This window comes from Myotis myotis, unplaced genomic scaffold, assembly GCF_014108235.1.
Source record: "Myotis myotis isolate mMyoMyo1 unplaced genomic scaffold, mMyoMyo1.p scaffold_m19_p_8, whole genome shotgun sequence".
NCBI classification, from domain to species: Eukaryota; Metazoa; Chordata; class Mammalia; order Chiroptera; family Vespertilionidae; genus Myotis; species Myotis myotis.
The window spans coordinates 19,445,240-19,464,363 of NW_023416390.1; the positions used below are offsets into that span (position 1 = coordinate 19,445,240).

At 36.6% G+C, this 19,124-nt stretch overlaps 1 protein-coding gene across 6 annotated transcripts in view; it reads right to left on the bottom strand.

Annotated features, from left to right (window-relative positions):
- Positions 1 to 18,673, bottom strand: part of ABCA12 (ATP binding cassette subfamily A member 12) — a 176,191-nt gene extending 157,518 nt beyond the window's left edge. Inside the window, exons 1-2 of one of the 6 annotated variants that reach the window (XM_036319527.1) lie at positions 18,059 to 18,673; positions 2,074 to 2,167 (exon numbers count right to left, since the gene is read on the bottom strand). In XM_036319527.1, the coding sequence (XP_036175420.1) occupies positions 2,074 to 2,167; positions 18,059 to 18,127 (163 nt within the window). In that variant the 5' untranslated portion in view covers positions 18,128 to 18,673. Of the gene's footprint in view, positions 1 to 977; positions 1,004 to 2,073; positions 2,168 to 18,058 lie in introns of those variants that run through there. The other 5 variants (XM_036319526.1, XM_036319525.1, XM_036319524.1 and 2 more) reach the window with 5 other exon arrangements.
- Between the last annotated feature and the right edge of the window lie 451 nt (positions 18,674 to 19,124).

Consider the following 19,124-nt stretch of genomic DNA (forward strand, 5'->3'; position numbering starts at 1 on the left):
TGTGCTCACAAGATGACAACTCCTGTTCTCACCACAGCTGAGTTTCAGCTGGGGTGTAGTCTGAAGTTTCATCTTCATTTCTCTGTTGCCCAACTAGCACTGAAGAAGTCACTGTAGCCCAGAAAGGAGTTTAACTCTGTCAAGGGGACCTGATTTCTATGGTACTACAACTACAGTGGCTCATGCAGAATTCACCAGACAGAGGCAGCATTATACATTGAATACTAATATTTAGGATAACTCTGATATACACACATTGGAATGTACCTCTTCCTTATATCTTTTGATTTCATGATACAGAGAAGTGCATATATTCCTAATTTCTATTTTTTAGTCTGCTCTTTCAAACCTGCGTAATGCAACATGAGAAATTAGTAGTGACTACTAGATGTAAAAAATATGAGTCCATGGGCTGAAAACCAGGCTCTGGAGCCTAGGTTCAAATCCTGACATCACCGCTTCTTACCTGTGCAATCTTGATCCAGTCACTTAATCTCTGTGCATTGGTGTTCTCAACTGTGAAATGACTAACATTGCCATTACCTGTGCTAAGTGCCTGGCGCATAGTCTGAGATCAAGAAATACTTATTATTAGTAGCTAATTTTAATCTTTTTATATAATGGACATGAGAAATAAAGAAAAATCACAATTACAAAAAATAAAAATAAAAATACCTAAATTCTAATTGCCATTTTTTTTTTGAACCGTCATTTTGAAGTTATTCTCTATTACAAGAAGAAAAGGTAACTCTCTATACTAGTTTTAGGTTCTCTAAATTACTCTACAAAATAGCACCTCCAAATATGAAATTACATTTTATATTCTATTGATATAAAGATATGCAAGAATATTAATTCTAATGTGTACAATGGAATTAATCTTCTATAAAGAACTAATATACACACAATATGATGAGAACAAAATTATGCTGTTTTTATAACCAAGTAAAATCTCATCAACAACTCTACATAATTACCTGTGCAAAAGTCCTTCAGAAAGGATGAAGTACTATTAAAATAAAAGGAATTATTTATTCTAGCACCAAGAGTTTAAATGTTTTACACTAATTGACTTGATATTTTCTTTTGAATTATCCTATTGTGCATGATTTAAGTAGATTCCACCATGGTTCTCATCTTATTTCTTAGGACTAAGTGATTGAAAAGCAATACACATTTTTAGTGTCAATAGCTCATTATTCTGTTTACAAATAATTCAGCATAGTATTCTTTTATATAGCATATGGTCATACTTTATCTGAAATACAATCTGATTTACAGAAATTTGATCAATGAGGATCTTTATAAGATAACTTTTGTGAAACATAAAACATCTCACCTGACTTCTACTAAAGTAAAAGGATTTACTTAAGTAAAATACTTTATAAGTATTCTTACAAAAATACTTAAGTATTACTACTGAGAAAATTAGCTCCGAAGTTTAAGAACAAAAGCAAAAACAACATTGGTCAAATCATTGAAGTTAAAAAGCTCACCTCCCTCAGTTCTAAGGACTTGTCTGATTTTTTTCTGCATTTTCATTCTGGGGCATTAAGCCCAATTTATCACTTGGCAATGACTAAATGTAACTAAAAGAACACTAATTGGAAACCAATCCTCTCAAACTGTGTTGACACATTTGCACCATTCCAGTATCTGCCCTGAGGAGAGATAATAGATTTTTTTGTGGAACTCTGGATTTCATTCATTCAGTTGATCAAATACCAGTGTATAGTTTCTGCTACAGCACAAAAGTAAACAATGATCTAGCTGAGACTGCTGCTTGTTTGTGTTGTGCAGACCATGGTGAGATCTATGAGATGAATAATGAATGAGTCCATATTTTACAGATAAAGCCCAGCTTCTACATGCTTTGTATTTTTCTAAATAAATATCACAGGCCCATCTTTCTTACAAATTCAAAAATATGAAAAAAACATACTAAGTATTTATATAAATGCTTTCAAGAGGAAACACTATTTTAAAAAAAATAGAATGAAACACTAAAGTAGTATCAAAATATTTTTAACTACAATTCAAAAATTAGGGGGTGGGGGATTCTCATTTACTTACAAGTTTGTTTTGCTCTTGGAGGAAATTTGGTCCGGGTAATAGCCAAAATTATAAAAATAATGACTGGCCATAAAATCAAGACAAGTGTCCAAAGCTGCAAAATAATGACAAGAAAAAAATATTAATTATATTGCTGAATTGCTGAACCAAAAAACCTGACAAGAAATACATCATACTATAACATTCCAACACAAAACAAGTATTTGCCTGTAAATATTCTTAATAAAAAAGAAAAGAGTGATTTTTTTAAATGAAAGAGATCTATAAATGAACACAAGATTTTTTTTCCAGGTTTAAAACCTTAAAATGACTTCTGAAGACCCCTTTCCAGTCACCTATCATGACTACCCCAAGAGTGATGATATCAAAATTCAAATCTTATCAGTAAGTTCTTTACTTAAAATCTGATGTTTTCCCAGTTGCTTGTTGGATAAGGCTCAGCATTCTAAACAGGGCATACAAAACCCAACACAATTGTAACGTAGACACCTCTTAAACCTTTTTTACCATTTTCAAAGTCAACATTTTATGCTCAGCCAACAAGATTAGTGGGTGACATTGAATAATGACTCAATAGACATCATTGAACAAATAAATAAATGAATAATTGTGTCAATGAGTACCAGTAAATGAGTAAACAGGAACTTCAAATTTTATGCAACATCCCCCAGCATACCTCTATAAATAGCATCTTGTGTCTGCTTCTATCATAAAACCTAACATACTCTTACCATCAATATTTTCTGCCTGACTTACAAAATAAGTTGGCAACTCTTTTATGACAGGAACAGTGTCTTATAGATCCCTGAATTTTCACTGGTACAAAATAAATACTGAAAAATGTATACTGATACTGCATTAAATTTCTATCAGAGAACTTCACTGTAAGACACTTCAAGAGTGGCTTTCCTCCCCATGTATACATGATTTGTTGCATAAGACATCAACTGCTTAATATTTTACATACCTATGAAATTTTTCAAACATGTATTCACAAAAAAACATTAACTGTGGTATGCATACAGTTATAGCACACAAACCAAGCTGTACAAAACAAACCTTGCCTAGACTTAATAAAGTAAACCTTGGAACTCTGTTTCTGCCTGGTTATGCAATCAGACTTATTATCATTCCTCCCCCACTTTTCAGAGACAGCTTGCTTCTGCCAAATCTCAAGCTACTGCCTGGGGTTCTTTAATTCTCCAAAACAATCTAGACCCATTCAAGTATTGATCCTTAGGAAACTCCTGATCTCAATTTTCTCTGGATATCTCCATTGTGTGTCTAATAGCACTGCTCTCCTTGCTAGCAGGCCTGTCACCAGCTTCTTAGACTCTGGGTTTTAAAAAAAGAAGAAGTTGACTCTTGATATAAGGAATCCTGAGGTGCTGGGTTTGGTCATAGCTGAAAAGCTCCCAGATTGACCAAACAGCCTAACCTATACAGCGCTTCTCAAGTACTAATGTGCATTTCACGACAGTGCATACCACGTCACCTAGGATCATGTATGCAAGTAGAATGGGATTCAGTAGACCAGAGGTGGAGTCAGAAACCCTGCTTTTTTATTAAGCTCCAGATGGGTGCTGATGGTGCTGTGCCCAAGCACCACACTGGGAGTAGAGCTGTTCTAAATGTACGCCACCCACCTAACTGGCAGGATTGTTCATAAAGTCCTGAAATATTTTTGTTGGAAAACTCCCTTGAGAGCAATTAATGAATAGAAGTCAGAGCATTCATAAACCTGGATAGGGAAAAAAAATCACATTTTTATTTTCTCCAGCTTGTGATTGAAATGAATGTGGAAAACAGTATGGAGTTTCCTCAAAAAATTAAAAATGGAACTCCTATTTGTTCATAGCAGCACAATTTACAATAGCTAAGATTTGGAAACAACCTAAGTGTTCATCAGCAGAATACTTAGCATTTCTATTGATGATGGATGTAGTCAATAAACCAAAGTGTGATTAGAAGTACCTGTGACTTGGTCATCAATAGAAACCAGGGATATTTTCAAAGAGCATTAGTGTTGCTGTAGAGACCCCCAAGTGCTGTTTATAATTATTGTGAAATTAAAATTACAGTAGTTATAGATTCATAATATTTATTTAGTTAGTTAATGCTATAATAAAGAAACACATTACCATATCTTAAATTTGCTTTTAAATACCTTAATAACTGAATCTTACCTAATAATAGACAAATATGTAAATTGACCATCCCTTCACTATGCTCACCAGCCAATCAGGAGAGTATGCAAATTAACCCAACAAAGATGGCGGTTAGTTTGCATACATAGGCGCAAAGTGGTGGAGCAAAGACTGAAGGCTCCCTCCAGAGCCACAAAGACAGAAGGCTCTGGGCCAGAGCAGCGAAGACTGAAGGCCTGAGTCCCAGGTGCTGGAGGAAAATTGGTACCGGCAGCCAGGGGAAGGGAAGGCCTATTGCATGAATCTCTTCATGTAACAGGCCTCTAGTGTCAATATAATTTGTTTTATTTGTAATACTACTTATTTTATTGATTTAAACACATTATTCTTAGAGGAGCCATACATTTCACCAGGCTGCCAAAGAGATCCATTGCATATTGGAGGTTAAGAAGCTTTGATCTCATCCAACTCCCTTTTTTCTTCTCTGGGATACAGAAGGTTAGCATAATTATCCAAAGTCACATACCCAGTTAGAAAGCAGGGCAGGGAACAAGGATCTGAATATCAAAATACTTAGGCTAGGTCTTTTTTTAAATTACCATACTGCTCTGAGAAACAAGTAAGAAAGAATTACAGAAAGTGTATTGCAAAAATATAAGTGCTATAAAAAATATAAAATGTGCCCAGGCTGGCATGGCTCTGTGGTTGAGCATTGACCTATGAACCAGGAGATCACTGTTTGATTCCCAGTCACAGCATGTGCCTGGATTTCAGGTTCAATCCCCAGTGTGGGGAGTGTAGAAGGCAGTCATTCAATGATTCTCTCTCATCATTGATGTTTCCCTTTCTCTCCTTCTCCCTTCCTCTCTGAAATCAATAAAAATATATTTTAAATAAATAAATATATATATATATGATGTTGTTCTAGCCTCATGTGATATATTTGAAAATTAAAATCTATGTTTTAAGGATCCTAGATATGATACAAGATATCATCTTTATTCACTATGACTCATTTGAAATGCAGACTATAAAGAATTGAGGTTACAAAAATGTAATGTCTGTAGATTTATTGGTCTTATATTTGAAGCCATAGTTATTTTTTTTTTAAAGGATTCATCCAAGTAGTTTTAATGCCCCATAGCTACTTTCAGGAGCATCTATTCATTTTTCTATAGTAACTTCATGAGAATTCAGTGAGCAACTGAGATTAATTGTAGCAACACAAATGTACATTCACATTTATATAAGAATATGTAGTGGGATATCTTTAAGTGGTCTTTTGAGTTATCTAATTTGATGGAATTTTTTAAGTTTTATTTTTTTGTTTAAAGTATTACATATTGTAGTACATATGTCTCCTTTTTCCCCCATTTATCTCTCACCCCCGGCCAACCCCCATCCCCTAGCACATTCCCTTACACCCCTAGTGTCTGTGTCCATTGGTTAGGCTTATACACATGCATACAGGTCCTTTGGTTGATCTCTTACCCCTCCTCTCAACCCCTCCCCTGCCTTCCCACTGAAGCTTGACAGTCAGTTTGATGCTTCTTTGCCTCTGTATCTATTTTTGTTCATCAGTTTATAATGTTCATTATATTCTACAAATGAGTGAGATCATGTGATATTTATCTTTCTCTGACTGGGTTATTTCGCTTAGCATAATGCTCTCCAGTTCCATACATGCTGTTGTGAATGCTAAGAGTTCTTTCTTTTTTACAGCAGCGTAGTATTCCATTGCTTCGATGTACCACAGCTTTTTAATCCACTCATCTGCTGATGAACACTTAGGTTGTTTCCAAATCTTAGCTATTGTAAATTGTGCTGCTATGAACAAATGGGAGTTCCATTTTTAATTTTTTGAGGAAACTCCATACTGCTTTCCACAGTGGCTGCACCAGTCTGCATTCCCACCAGCAGTACATGAGGGTTCTTTTTTCTCTACATCCTCACCAGCACTTGTCCTTTGTTGATTTGTTGATGATAGCGATTCTGACAGGTGTGAGATGGTACCTCATTGTTGTTTTGATTTGCATCTCTTGTATGATTAGCAACTTAGAGCATGTTTTCATGTATCTCAGCCTCCTATATGTCAACGTTCGAAAATTTAAGTCCTGTGCCCATTTTTTATTGGATTGTTTATCTTCTTTTTCTTAAGATGTATGAGTTCCCTATAAATTTGGAGATTAGGCCCTAATTTGATGGCTTCATGAAGAGGTTTTGGTAAATTTTGAAGTTAATTTTTGACACGATTTAAGTTCAGCCCAAACTGTAATCTATATCAGTGTAGTTTAAGGCATTTTTGACTCTGTTACAGATAAAAACCACAGCTAGCCTATAAGCAATTTATTATCACAAGATTTCCCCGGGATTGTAGGTCAGAGAGGTTTGAAGAACATTTCTGAATACTGCATTTTAGAAGGATAACAAATACAGAGCCATTCACACTGTGATCGCAGTAATGTTAAGGCTGACAAGTTAATCACAAAAGCCAGAAACAAACAAAATTTAAATTTTCATAGCAGCAGGATTGCTCTCAACACCATTCTAAATATTATCATAAATAACCTGGAAAAAAATGTGTGCCAAGGATCCAAATGCTGAACTGATGAGTCATGGCTTTTCTTGCCGTTGGTTTAGAGAAAGGGCTAATATATTGATCTTAGTTACAGATTTGGGACTACTGGAAACTTTGGGAAAAGCAGTTTTTAACAGTTTCATATTTTTGCTGATATTTTAACTTACCTCACACTTGCTTCTATACCTCATTTGCCTTCCATCTCCTCTGCATTCTTTTTTTTTTAAATTTTTTTTATTGATTTTAAAGAGAAAAGGAGAGGGAGAGAGCAATAGAAACATCAATGATGAGAGAGAATCATTGATTGTCTGCTTCCCACACACCCCACACTGGGGATCAAGCCCGCAACCTTGGCATGTAACCCAGACTGGGAACCAAAACACGACCTCCTGGTTCACAGGTCAACACTCACCCATTGAGCCACATCGGTCAGGCCTCCCTGCATTACTGACATTGAAGGGCATAGGCACACTGAGCAGTTGGATTCTTTCGTGGACCATGGCATTTGTCTCCTTTTATTTCTCCAGGGATTATTTTATATTGAGATGTCCCATTCTTTTTCTTTTTCTTCCCTTTCAGCTTCTGAAAATTTCAGTGTCTGAAAGTCCTTAGGTGGTGCCAGTAAGGTAAGTCCACGCTATTGACTGGGTGCCCTACAATGAGGGAGGTGGGTCCCTAGTAAGGTAAAGAGGACGCCCGCAGTGCAGCAGCCAGACATGGGGTGTCCATTGGGTAAGGAAGGTGTCTGTGCAGAGCGAAGAGCAGGCAATTGGTTTCATATAGGGAGGCTGACCAAAAAGTCAATATGCCCCTTTAGAGAAGCCAGGTTCCTCACTACCCATCAGGGGAATTATGATCATGGAAAGGGAGGAAACTAGAATGAACTCTTTAATATTGGGTTTGAGTTAAGGATATATGTGTGAACTCCTGGGTTTCAAAATGTATAAAGATACACAAACTACAGTGATAAATGTGTATATAACAATTATTTCCTTCTTTCTGGTTCCACAAGTTTTTCTGCCTCACTGTGTACTTTCTCTGTCCTAGTCTCGAAAATACCAATTTTCCAGGAAATGCTAGCTCATTTTAGCGCACAGATGAGAACTAAGTGTGCTGGTTGCTATTGGAATGTTACTGTTCCCAAGAGTAGACAGAACCACAGAATATATGTAGAATATATGTAGACACAGAGATGAATGATAGAAAGATAGATAGGTAGATAGATGATGATGGTGATAGATTGATAGATAGATAGATAGATAGATCCCATTAAAATTGAGTGGTCTGAAGTTGGTTGTGTCCAAAATTAATGAAAGTGGTTATCATTACAATTTTCAAATTGCAATGGGGATTTCTTTTCTAACTCTGAAAATAAATAAAAGTAAAACGTTTAATATGAAGATTCTTCTTTCCCTTCAGGGAATCATAGTCTTGGAGAGTTCTTAAGAAAACTTAGGGTTTAACATATACTACAGTAGTCATTTATTATTATTATTATTATTATTATTATTATATAAAATTATTGAGCCTACTGTATACTGTATACTAGGCACAGAGAATAGAGCAATTAAAAGTTTCAGTCTTTTGAGGAAAGGAAATATTGAAAATAATTTTAACCAAGTGCAGTAGATAACAGGAATAAGACATAGGAAGTAAAGAGTGTGGAAAGGAGCTGATTAAAAACTAAAAGATGGAAAAGGTCAGGAAGAAGAAAAGATAGGTATGTTGGATGGAGTGTGAAAAGAAGTAGGAGTCTTTTCAGCATAGAAAACATATGGGTAAAGACCCACAGATGGAAAAGAGGGTGAAATGTTCCAGGAAGAGAAATAAGTCCAGAATGACTAGTACATTAAGAGTCAGGGAAAACATCTCTGCCATATGGTTATCCAACCTCTACCTGAATGCTTCTAGTGACTAAAAGTTAACTATTTCACAAGACTTCTGTATTATTGGACAATTCATACTGTTTGATTTTTTTTTTTTTTTGCTTATATCAAGGGGATATCTTCCTGTTTTGACTAACACTTGTTTGTCTTAGTTTGGCCTCCTCTTTCACATGAGAATTCAATAAGTATTTGAAGAGAAATGAAGTCCCCTCTCCTCTTAGGTACCAGTGCCAGTTCCTTCAGCAATTCCCTGTTAAATATGATTTTGAAATATCTTTCCCACTATAAATTCTTGTTGTCAAGTGTTCTCCTTACAATTATATCAAAATTCAATATAATACCCCAAGTGATAACAGCTAATAGTTATTGATTGCTTAGAAAGTACAAGATGCTATGTAAAACACTTCACATGCATTATCTTATTTAATATAATCGTCTCATTTCCTCTTGCAGATGGGAAAATTGGAATCTTAAAGACACTAAATAAGCCTTCATTCCTTAAGCCATAAATCATAGAGATGATCTTTGAACCCAGGCAGCCTGGCTTCAGCACCTGTACCATAAAGCTATATCCAAACCCCTACAAAACAGATTACTAGCTCTCTTTGACCTTAATACTATCCTTTTATTAGTTCAGCCTATATGAGCATTAAAAGTCATTTGAAAGTCATCCTGTATCCTCAAATCATAACTTTTTATTACAAACTGGAAAATAACACTTGCCTAACCTTCCATAAGTAAAGTACACTGCCTCTTCCTTCCTCTTCTATTCCTTCCTTTATGGATTGTCCCATAAGTCAAGGATGACTGTTACTTGAAGGTAGCAAGAGGATTCCCAAGTTCACATTCTGAAGTAAGAGCCTGGTACTTTAGATCTGGAATAAACTTTAATTCAACCCCCAAAACAAGAAACTAAAGTGGCAAGAGTTCTGTTAATTGGGCTTTCTGCCTATTAACACTGTCATCCATATAAAAGACCCATGTGGAAACTGAGGTCAAAGACTTTTTCTGAAACCTGTGCTTATAGGTTATAATACATTTTGGAGTTTGGTAAACTTTCTATGATGTACATAAAAACAACACATTTTTATTGGACTTTAAGCTTATTTACTTATCTATTTCTAAAACATTTTCATCTCTCCCAGATGGCATGGCTCAGTGGTTGAGCATTGACCTATGAATCAGGAGGTCACGTTCGATTCCCAGTCAGGGCACATGCCCAGGTTGCGGGCTCAATCCCCAGTGTAGGGTGTGCAGGAGGCAGATGATCAATGATTCTCTCTCTCATCATTGGTGTTTCTATCTCTTCTTCTCCTCTCTGAAATCAGTAGAAATATATTTTAAAAAATAAATAAAATAGCCCTAGCCAGTTTGGTTCAGTGGATAGAGCCTCGGCCTAAGGACTGAAGGGCCCGGGTTCAATTCCGGTCAAGGGCACATGCCCGGGTTTCGGGGGCAGCCAATCAATGATTCTCTCTCATCATTGATGTTTCTATCTCTCTCACCCTCTCCCTTCCTCTCTGAATGCAATAAAAATATATTTTAAAAAAGTAAAAATAAATAAATAAAACATTTTCATTTCATTTACTTTTTATTGATTGACTAAACTAATAAAATGTTCATGCCTGCTATGTGACAAGCACCATAATCAACAGGTAGATCTAATTTCTTTTAACAATTAAATGGTATTAAGGGAGTAAGTGGTATCGACCCAGAGGAGATGAAAATCCCTGGAACATTTGAAGACATAGTTGACTGAATTGTATAAGGTCTAGTTCATTTTAACATGATTTAGAATTTTAAATTTGGGGATTAGAGTTTAATTATAAATTTATTTATTCTAAAAAGTTATTTTAATAAATAGAGTGTACTGCTCCAAAATTTTGAAGCTAAGTCTTCCTCTTTATCTAGTCACTCTGAGGGGAAGTTACATGGGCAATATGGGGTTTGGGGAGGAAGTGTAAAATTTGATCCAAAGTGTTAGAAAAGTATCAAGTTGTAGGAATGTCTGTGATAGAAAAAAACAGTTCTATCATCAACTGAGCTAAAGTGCAATCCACTAGATAAAATTACAACAGAAAATACTGTAAACAGCTGAAGTTAATTTTCTTTCTTCAGGTCATAAGTCTGGAATTAGATTTCACTTCAATAGACATCAGGAATCATTCTTTGATATGCTCTTAAGAACCCATCTTCTTCATGAAAGATAAACTCTTTTCTTAACTATCCAGTTTTTCTGACTCTTTGCTGCACCAGGACTCTTTCCTGTCATTAACTAGCATCCCTGTTGCTAACCATTTCCAGTGGAATGTATCTTCATTTTCCCATTATTTTAAGAGTTACATTACAAACCCAGCGGGGTAGCAACTGCATTTAATTGATTTTCTCTATTACCTAACATTTCTGTTCGTGATTAATGTGATTTTTTCACACTTTTTTTAGTATTCGTTTTTTGCAATTGAGAAAAATGACACAAATGGAGCCATTTCAAAATGGAATTGGAACCACCAGACCAGAGAAATGGCCTTGAACATCTTCCTCTTTGAACCCTTGAAATGTTTGCCTTTGGCAGGATAACTTTTGGTGGGGCCAAAGCAGCATTGTCTTCCATACAGCTGTGCATACAGCTAACAGGAAATTGAACAACCTGACTATGAGGACTAAAAATTACAGACAGTTTTTGGAATCACTAAAAAGCCATGTAGAGTTAAAGAAGAACTTAGCCTATTAGCACCAATAGAAGTTCCTTCCTTCTAGTCATGTAATTGTTTCCCCTCCCTTTCTCATAAAAACCCATTACCTACCCCCCATAATCAGAACAAAATTTGGGTTTCTGCCTAAATCAGTGCTTCTTGATGAACTATTCTTTGATCTTAAATAAATGCTTGTTGCTGCTCACAGGAGGCTTTTGATTTTTTGGTTAACAAATATGGGGACCTGAAGTAACCTTATCTTCATGGACCAGCGTCCCCTGAAACCTGAGAAGATCCCCACATGAGCCTCTTTTGTGCTCACTGTTTCCATGGACCACCCAGCAGTAAATTCTACCAGGCTCCTGACTTCGCTCCTTATTGGTTGAGGTCAGTGACTTTCTTTGAGATCAGGAGGGGAATTCCCTCAGGGAGGCACTGCCCTGGGGCGCCCGTGTGGCTGCTGCCACAGGAACTCGCTACCACATGAGAAATATTCCCCAGGAAGGGCTTCTTTCATGCTTGTCAGAAGTTCCCTGGGTGTTGAGTAGCTTAGAGCTACTGGTAGGTGAGTACAAATTTTTGTTGTGCATTCTTACAGCATTTCTTCTCTTTATCTCTGACTATTGTGTTGTTTGTCATAAGAAAGAGATTCAAAAGGGACCAACACAGGCATAAATTCTATAAACCTGCTGTCTGGGCTGGCCCCTGCAAACTGACAATTTCTGCAGATCTCACCAGATGAGCATCTATTTAAATAAACTTTATTGTGGGTTAAGTGTACATGAGGTAAAAGTGTTGCTAAGGGAGCCTTGGAAGACAAAGCTACAAAATTAGTGAACACGGGTAGAGCATTTAAGAGCCAGAAGGGCACTGGACACCTCAGATGAGTTGGTCATGAAACGGGTTAGAAGCCAATAAGACCTCCTTGGAAAAATTGGTGTAGTACCTTGCTTATAGGGTTCTCTGCTTAACCAAGTGAGTAAGGAAGGTCACTTCCTGGCAGGCACAAGAACCTCAGGATATTTTGGGGACCTCAAGACAAGAGGAATTAACCCAAATGTAAAAGTACTACAGGTGAAGTCTAATGGCAAGTATTTGGCTTGGCCTCTTAGCCCCAAGAGGCTGTTAAAAGTTTAATCTGAAGATTTCTTATTGAAAGTTCAAGCAAAGCAGATTTAAAAGAGTCTATATAATCAATTGTCATATTTGATGCATTTATATAGATAATCAGGCCAAGTTTATCAAAACTAGACTTAATTATAGTAAAACCAATTTGCTTGCAAAATATCTTTGATAAAAATATAGATAATTGTAGAGAGAGAAAAAATTATATTTCAATAGAAGCTATATACACACTTATGGATACTAATTCTGTTCATTGCCTTTGAGGTTTTATTTTCCACCTGTAAACTGGATTGAATGCTAAATTTTTTTAGTTTGCTCAAATACTTGGCTACAACTCTTCAAACCAATGTTTCCAATTTCTCTCCCACTTTTGACTTGCAACCATTTCTAACTAAAGCTGCAATTTTCTGGAAGCCCTGCAAATGGTCTGTAAACAATTTGATATAAATTTCACATAAGTCACTACAAATGCTCATGCTTAAACAATCTTCATGCCTGATGCTCTGTAAGCCACTTGGAAAGTCTATGCGAACAATGGATGGCATCATCAGAGACATTTCAAATGGCAAAAGATGCTTCAACACTGATATCTAAAATTGTTCTTGACTGACTGCCCCCTCAGCTCAGAAACTGGTTACTTACCATTAACCTTTGTTTTTCATTTGTTCCCATAGAAATGTCTCTTATTGCTGACACTCCATGGTCCTTGACCTTTTCATCTGGCTATGCTCAGACATTGCCCCTACTCAGGTCTAACCTCCAAATTCAAGTTAGCATTTTGTTTGTCATTCTAGAAATTCTTGTTATAAAATTTTGTCTGCTTTACGTAGCTCAATGTTGTAAAGGCACCACTTGGATAATTATTGCTCAGAGATTTGAGATAATCACTAAGTCCTATGAGAGTTGATGTGAAAAATCTCAAGGAATTAACTGCAATTGTTTGCCCTTAAAGAAACATGACAGTAAGACCTTCCTCTGCTCTAGTGCTCTTGTTGCTTAAATGTGGCCTAAGATTCCTACGAAAACCACTTTCCCTCCTACATGGGACATGATATACTGGAAATGAGCCTTCCCAGTGACAGATAACTAAAGCTTTCAACAACTGATCAGTGTTGCTTGCCAATGGTTAATCAGAGATGCTTTCAAGGAAAGATCTCAATCAAAAGGGAGAAATATGAAAAATGAAACAAATGGAGCCATTTCAAAATGAAGCCAGAGCCACCTCCCCAGGGAAAAGGTCTGCACACCTTGCTCCTTGAACCTCTGGACTGTTTGACTTGGGCAAAATAACCTTTGGACAGGGCCAGACCAGCCTTGTCTTCTAAACAACTGTTTGTGGCGCTAACAGGAAAGCAAACATCCTGATTACAGAGATTGAAGATTACAGGCCCTTTTTAGAATCAGTAAACATCCATGTAGAGTTCTGGGTGCCTATAAGTACCAATAGAAATTCATTCCTTCTTTATGTAATTATTTCCCTTCCCTTTCTCATACAACCCTTTGCCTTCATCCCATAATCAGAACACAATTTGGATTTCTGCCTAATTTAGTGCATCTTGAATACCTAGCTATTCTTTGAACTCAAAAAAATGCTGTTGCCTCTCAATTTGGCTTTTTATTTTTAGGTTAACAATGTAATTGAGAATTGATGTTGCCATTAATATTTTTAAAAAACAGCACTATCTTAAGGCCTCCTTAACACATATGATGTCTTCGTTGGTGACCTGAACTCTGAGCAGAAATCAGAGAATGTTGGGAAAGGAAACTCAACTCTGGGGCAACAGAGAAGCAATAGGAGGTAATAGAAAGAATAGATCTATTTGGGGGGAAATCTGACTTTGAGACTTTAAATTCACTATGTGGATCATGGAAAAGTCTATTGAATACTCTGAAACCCTATAAAATAAAAGCATTTAGATAATCCCAAATATTCCAAAATCCTGGTATTTGATTTTATAAAGAGAGAAAGAGAAAGAGAGAGAGAAACATTTGCTCTAAGAACAATTTTGAGGATGATCACCTCAAAAATTAAAGATCCAATCTTCCCTCTTTTGCAGCCAAACTCAACATTTAACTTATCCCATTGTCATTCTATTTATTTTTTAATTGAATTTTTGGGTGACATTGGTTAGTAAAATTATACAGATTTCAGGTGTCCAATTCTACAATACATCATCTGTATATTGTATTGTGTGTTTACCACTCCAAGTCAAGTCTCCTTCCATCACCATTTATCCTTCCTTTACTTTCTTCTACCTCTCCCCTTTCCCTCTGACAATCACCATACTGTTGTCTGTGTCCATGAGTCTATTATTTATTCTTTGCTTAATCCCTTTACCAATCTCATTCAGCCCCCAACTCCCACCCCTCTGACAACTGTCCGTTTTCTGTACCTATAAGTCTGTTTCTGTTTTGTTAGTTTATTTTGTTCATTAGATTCCACATTCTATTTCTTAGACTACATACCTGTCTGAAATTCTTGTCTTATTTTCTATTGTAGTGTATAATTTATACTATGTTTCCTCAGTAATCCCCACTCTACTTTAATATTTTTACTATATCTGTATTTGTTTTTCTTTTTATTCTTTCTCATATATCATTTATTTCTCCATTAATAGGTTTCTAGCTTTTTTGTTTATAGACTATCTTTCCCACTACCTTGCTTTGTGATAGAATCGCATATTTGGGTCAATTACAAAGATTTAAATTAAAACGTTTGCATTTAAAATAATTGCTTGATGGATGACAAAGGCCAGTTCCTACCAGAAGACTATGCCCTCTCCTTGAATGTAATACACCTGCTTTTCATGTGCTCTGTCTTCTAATTTGTCTGTATTTCTTATTTTCACAATGTTCTTTCATTTCATCTTCTTTTAAATCTTTGATCCTAATTTTCTAGCCCCTTAATTTTCTTATTCTTCCCTCTTAAATAACAGTGGCACACATATGCCCTTTCCACCAGTGTCCTCAAATCTTCTTTCCAATACCAAGACTTAGGACTAGTCTAGACAAAAGTATGAAGAAAGAAAAACACCTTTCTTTGCCCTTTCACCCTCCACTTAGGATTGTCTTTCCTTCTCCTTTTGGCACCACTATTTTCTAAAGGTCTCTTGTGCTCCTCTAGTTCAGTGGTTCTCAAACTTCTGGCCCTTTAAATACAGTTCCTCCCAACCATAAAATTATTTTCGTTGCTACTTCATAACTGTAATGTTGCTACTGTTATGAATCATAATGTAAATATCTGATATGCAGGATGGTCTTAGGCGACCCCTGTGAAAGGGTTGTTCTACCGCCAAAGGGGTCGCGACCCACAGGTTGAGAACTGCTGCGCTAGTTGGTCATAATGGGTTCAAGTGACCCCTCTATGTTACCCCAAATTCGGGACTTTTTCTAATCTTTCTTCCTGCAACAAAGACTTTTCTGCCCTGGGTCCCATTCTCTTAGGGTTCACCTAACTTCTGTATCACCTGATGTCCCAAAATGAACTAATAGCTTATGTACTCTCTTTCCCCAGGCAAAAGTATAATTAACAGGGTCTTTTTAGGGACTTTGGCTAAAGAGGAATAATATAAGGCATTATACTGAAAATATTTTAGAACCCCTAACTTCTATCCCCTCTAAATATGCCATGTCCAGCAGAAATTGACTAAAATAGAGAAAAACTCCAAAGTCGAAAATTGATATACCAGCTATGCTATAGATGAGGGAGAAACTTATTAAAGTTTCTAAGGATAAAATTTCTCAATGATATATTTTATTCACCTGAGGGTTTTGTGGGTTTCTTTTAGTCCTCACTTGAGGATGTTTTTTATAGATTCCTTTTTTAGAGAGAGGAAGGGGGGGGGAGAGAGAGAGAGAGAGGGAGAGAGAGAGAGAGAGAGAGAGAGATTGATTGACTGCCTCCAGTATGCGTCCAACAGGGAATCAAACCCACAACCTTTTGGTGTATGGGATGATGCTCCAAACAACTGAGCCACATGACCAGGGCCTCGGGCCTTTTAAAAATTTTTGATAAAATGGAGTTGTAAGGAAAATATATAACGTCAGCATTTTGTTTATCAGCAACAATTGGTATTTCTCTTCCTCTACGCTTTTATTTTTAACTATTGAGTTTTCATCACTTAAGAACTTTACTGTATATAAATTTCTTTTTTTCTCTCATAATCCCTTCTCCTGGATTTCCTTTCATCATTATGTCAAAAAAAATATAGTTGTCCCAATTGCCCCAATTTTTCTATAACCTATTTGCCAAGTGTTTGCCACCATTTATAAAGCAATTTGAAATACATTAGTACATTTGGTTCTCACCCTCTGAGATAGATACGGTAGATCTCATGCCCATTTGGGGAAATGGGAAAGCCAGTGCTCAAATTGTGATATTCTACTCAAGTCCTGTAGCTGGTGAGGAGCAAAAGCAAGAACCCAACTCTTGTCTTTTGACCATAATCACCTACCCAGACTCTAACCTGCTGAATTCCACACAGAACCTACCATGGGGTATTATGGGAAATTTTACTTTGTATTTTCTTTTTTTCAGTAAAAATAAAAATGAAATAAAAATAGTAATGATTTAAAATTTATGTCCAAACCCACACCTATGCAATCACATAATGCCTTAGGATTTAAAATCCCACCCACCAAATTCACAAAGGTGAGAGAACATTTACTTCTCCCTCTTAATCTACACATCAGAACACTTAAGTAAGGGGTCAGGCACTATAAGCAAACCCAGAATGAGATAAGTTGCATAGATAAGATGTTGGTTTCTGTGACGCATACAACTTGCATAATATTTATATTATTCATTTAAGGCTGGGAATAGCCACTCTAAAATGAAGTATATATAGTGCCTTGCTGAATTTCTCTGGTTTTCAAACATCCTTCTAAATACGTGGTAACTCATAGAAGCCAATTCCTTTTTCAATCTACCAAGACCCTATCTGGTGAGGATCTAATAGCTGGCTTTGTAATTTGAAAAGCAAACATGAATATAAGAGCACAAAAAAAGATGTTGCAATGAGCAACATAATACTCTAAAAACATGGCACATACATTGGATCTTGGTTAGCATTTCTAGTAAATAATTTTTAGATTACTAAAATATCTTGGAAGTTTTTTTATACCGACAGCCTTCAAACTATTTCCTTTTTATATCTTACTTTTCAACCAAGATTTCAAATACATTTCTCTCCCATTTATTGTACCTTTCATCTCATACATTCCACCATCTCATTTATAACTAAATTTATTTTTAAAAATTTTAAAGCATCTTGGCCAGAAACTTAGAATTCAACACTAGTTCCAGTCCAGCCAGTAACAAGCCGCATCCTTTTCTTTGCCCAAGGCATATCATGGTTTACTCTTTTAATTTACTGAAAGGCAAGTTTAGACTCATGCCTTTAGCTAGAAGACAGATGCAGGAATGATTTCTAAATATCTTATTTCCTGCTTTAAAAATTAAATTAACACTCTTTTCTTTTTCCTTCATTAGCATCATCACATTTCAGGATTGCCTGCAGCATCACCCCAAAGCTCCCCTGCCTTATTTGTACTTACCGGCTGCCTTTTGACACCTAGCCAGTTCTTCCAGACCAGGATCCGAAGCTGGTGAAACTGGGAGGCCATCCTTCAAACACCCCAAACAATATTTTTTTTTCTTTTTTTCCTCCACCCCTCAAAAAAAAAAAAAAAAAAAAAAAAAAAGAATTGGTCCAACTTGTGTGTCAATGGGCCAGAAGTCTTTTCACGGCATAGCTTCCGTGTCGACTGGGGTAAGAAACCCACAGATGTTCTCTGCCACGGATGTTATTTTCCTGTGCAACGATTGGCTTATTCTTGACCCAGGAGCACTTCTCAACCAACTCTTCCTCTCAAATAAGGACCCAGACCAGTATCTTTCAGTGGTTTCTGCTTATATTAAAATAACCTCCAGTTGCTGCTTGTTGCGTGAAGTCCAGACTCAAGAGAGAGAATGAATACCATTCAGATAATGCCCCACTGTGAAGAAGAAGAAAAAAAGAGAGCTGAGCCTCCTACTCTCCATGAAATTAGCTGCCTATCCACACCTTCGAGGAGGTGTCACCTGCACTGAACACGTCATGAGGAATTAGGTGGGACCCTTGCCAGGCCAGTAAGACTTGTCCTACATTCTCTCGCCTTCTTTACTACATAGTGCCTACTCCAGCAGAGCCAGGCAGGGCGTGAGGAGCATTTTACAGACTCTAGCCCAGTGACTCTTATACTAGTAATATTTACAGTGTCGTTAAGCTGTTTTAAGTCAGTAAGACCAGAGCTCAGCTAAAAAGCTCTGAACCTTAGCTCATCACTAGATATATAGAGAAAGTTGTTGTTTTTTATCTTGGTGATTTTTTTTTTTTATTAGTTAAGGTATTACAAATGTGTCCTCATCCCTCCCATTAACCCCCAACCTCCACACCCCCCGCCCCCGCCCCCAGCACACTCATGCTCCCATCCCTCTGTTGTCCATGTCCATAGGTTTGGCTAATATGCGTGTATGCAAGTAGAGAAAGTTTTATGTTCATACTAAACTTGAGTTGAATGTTTTGATTTCAGGGGAAGTGACTATGTTGGCTAGGTCCTACCTTCCATCACAATTTACTAG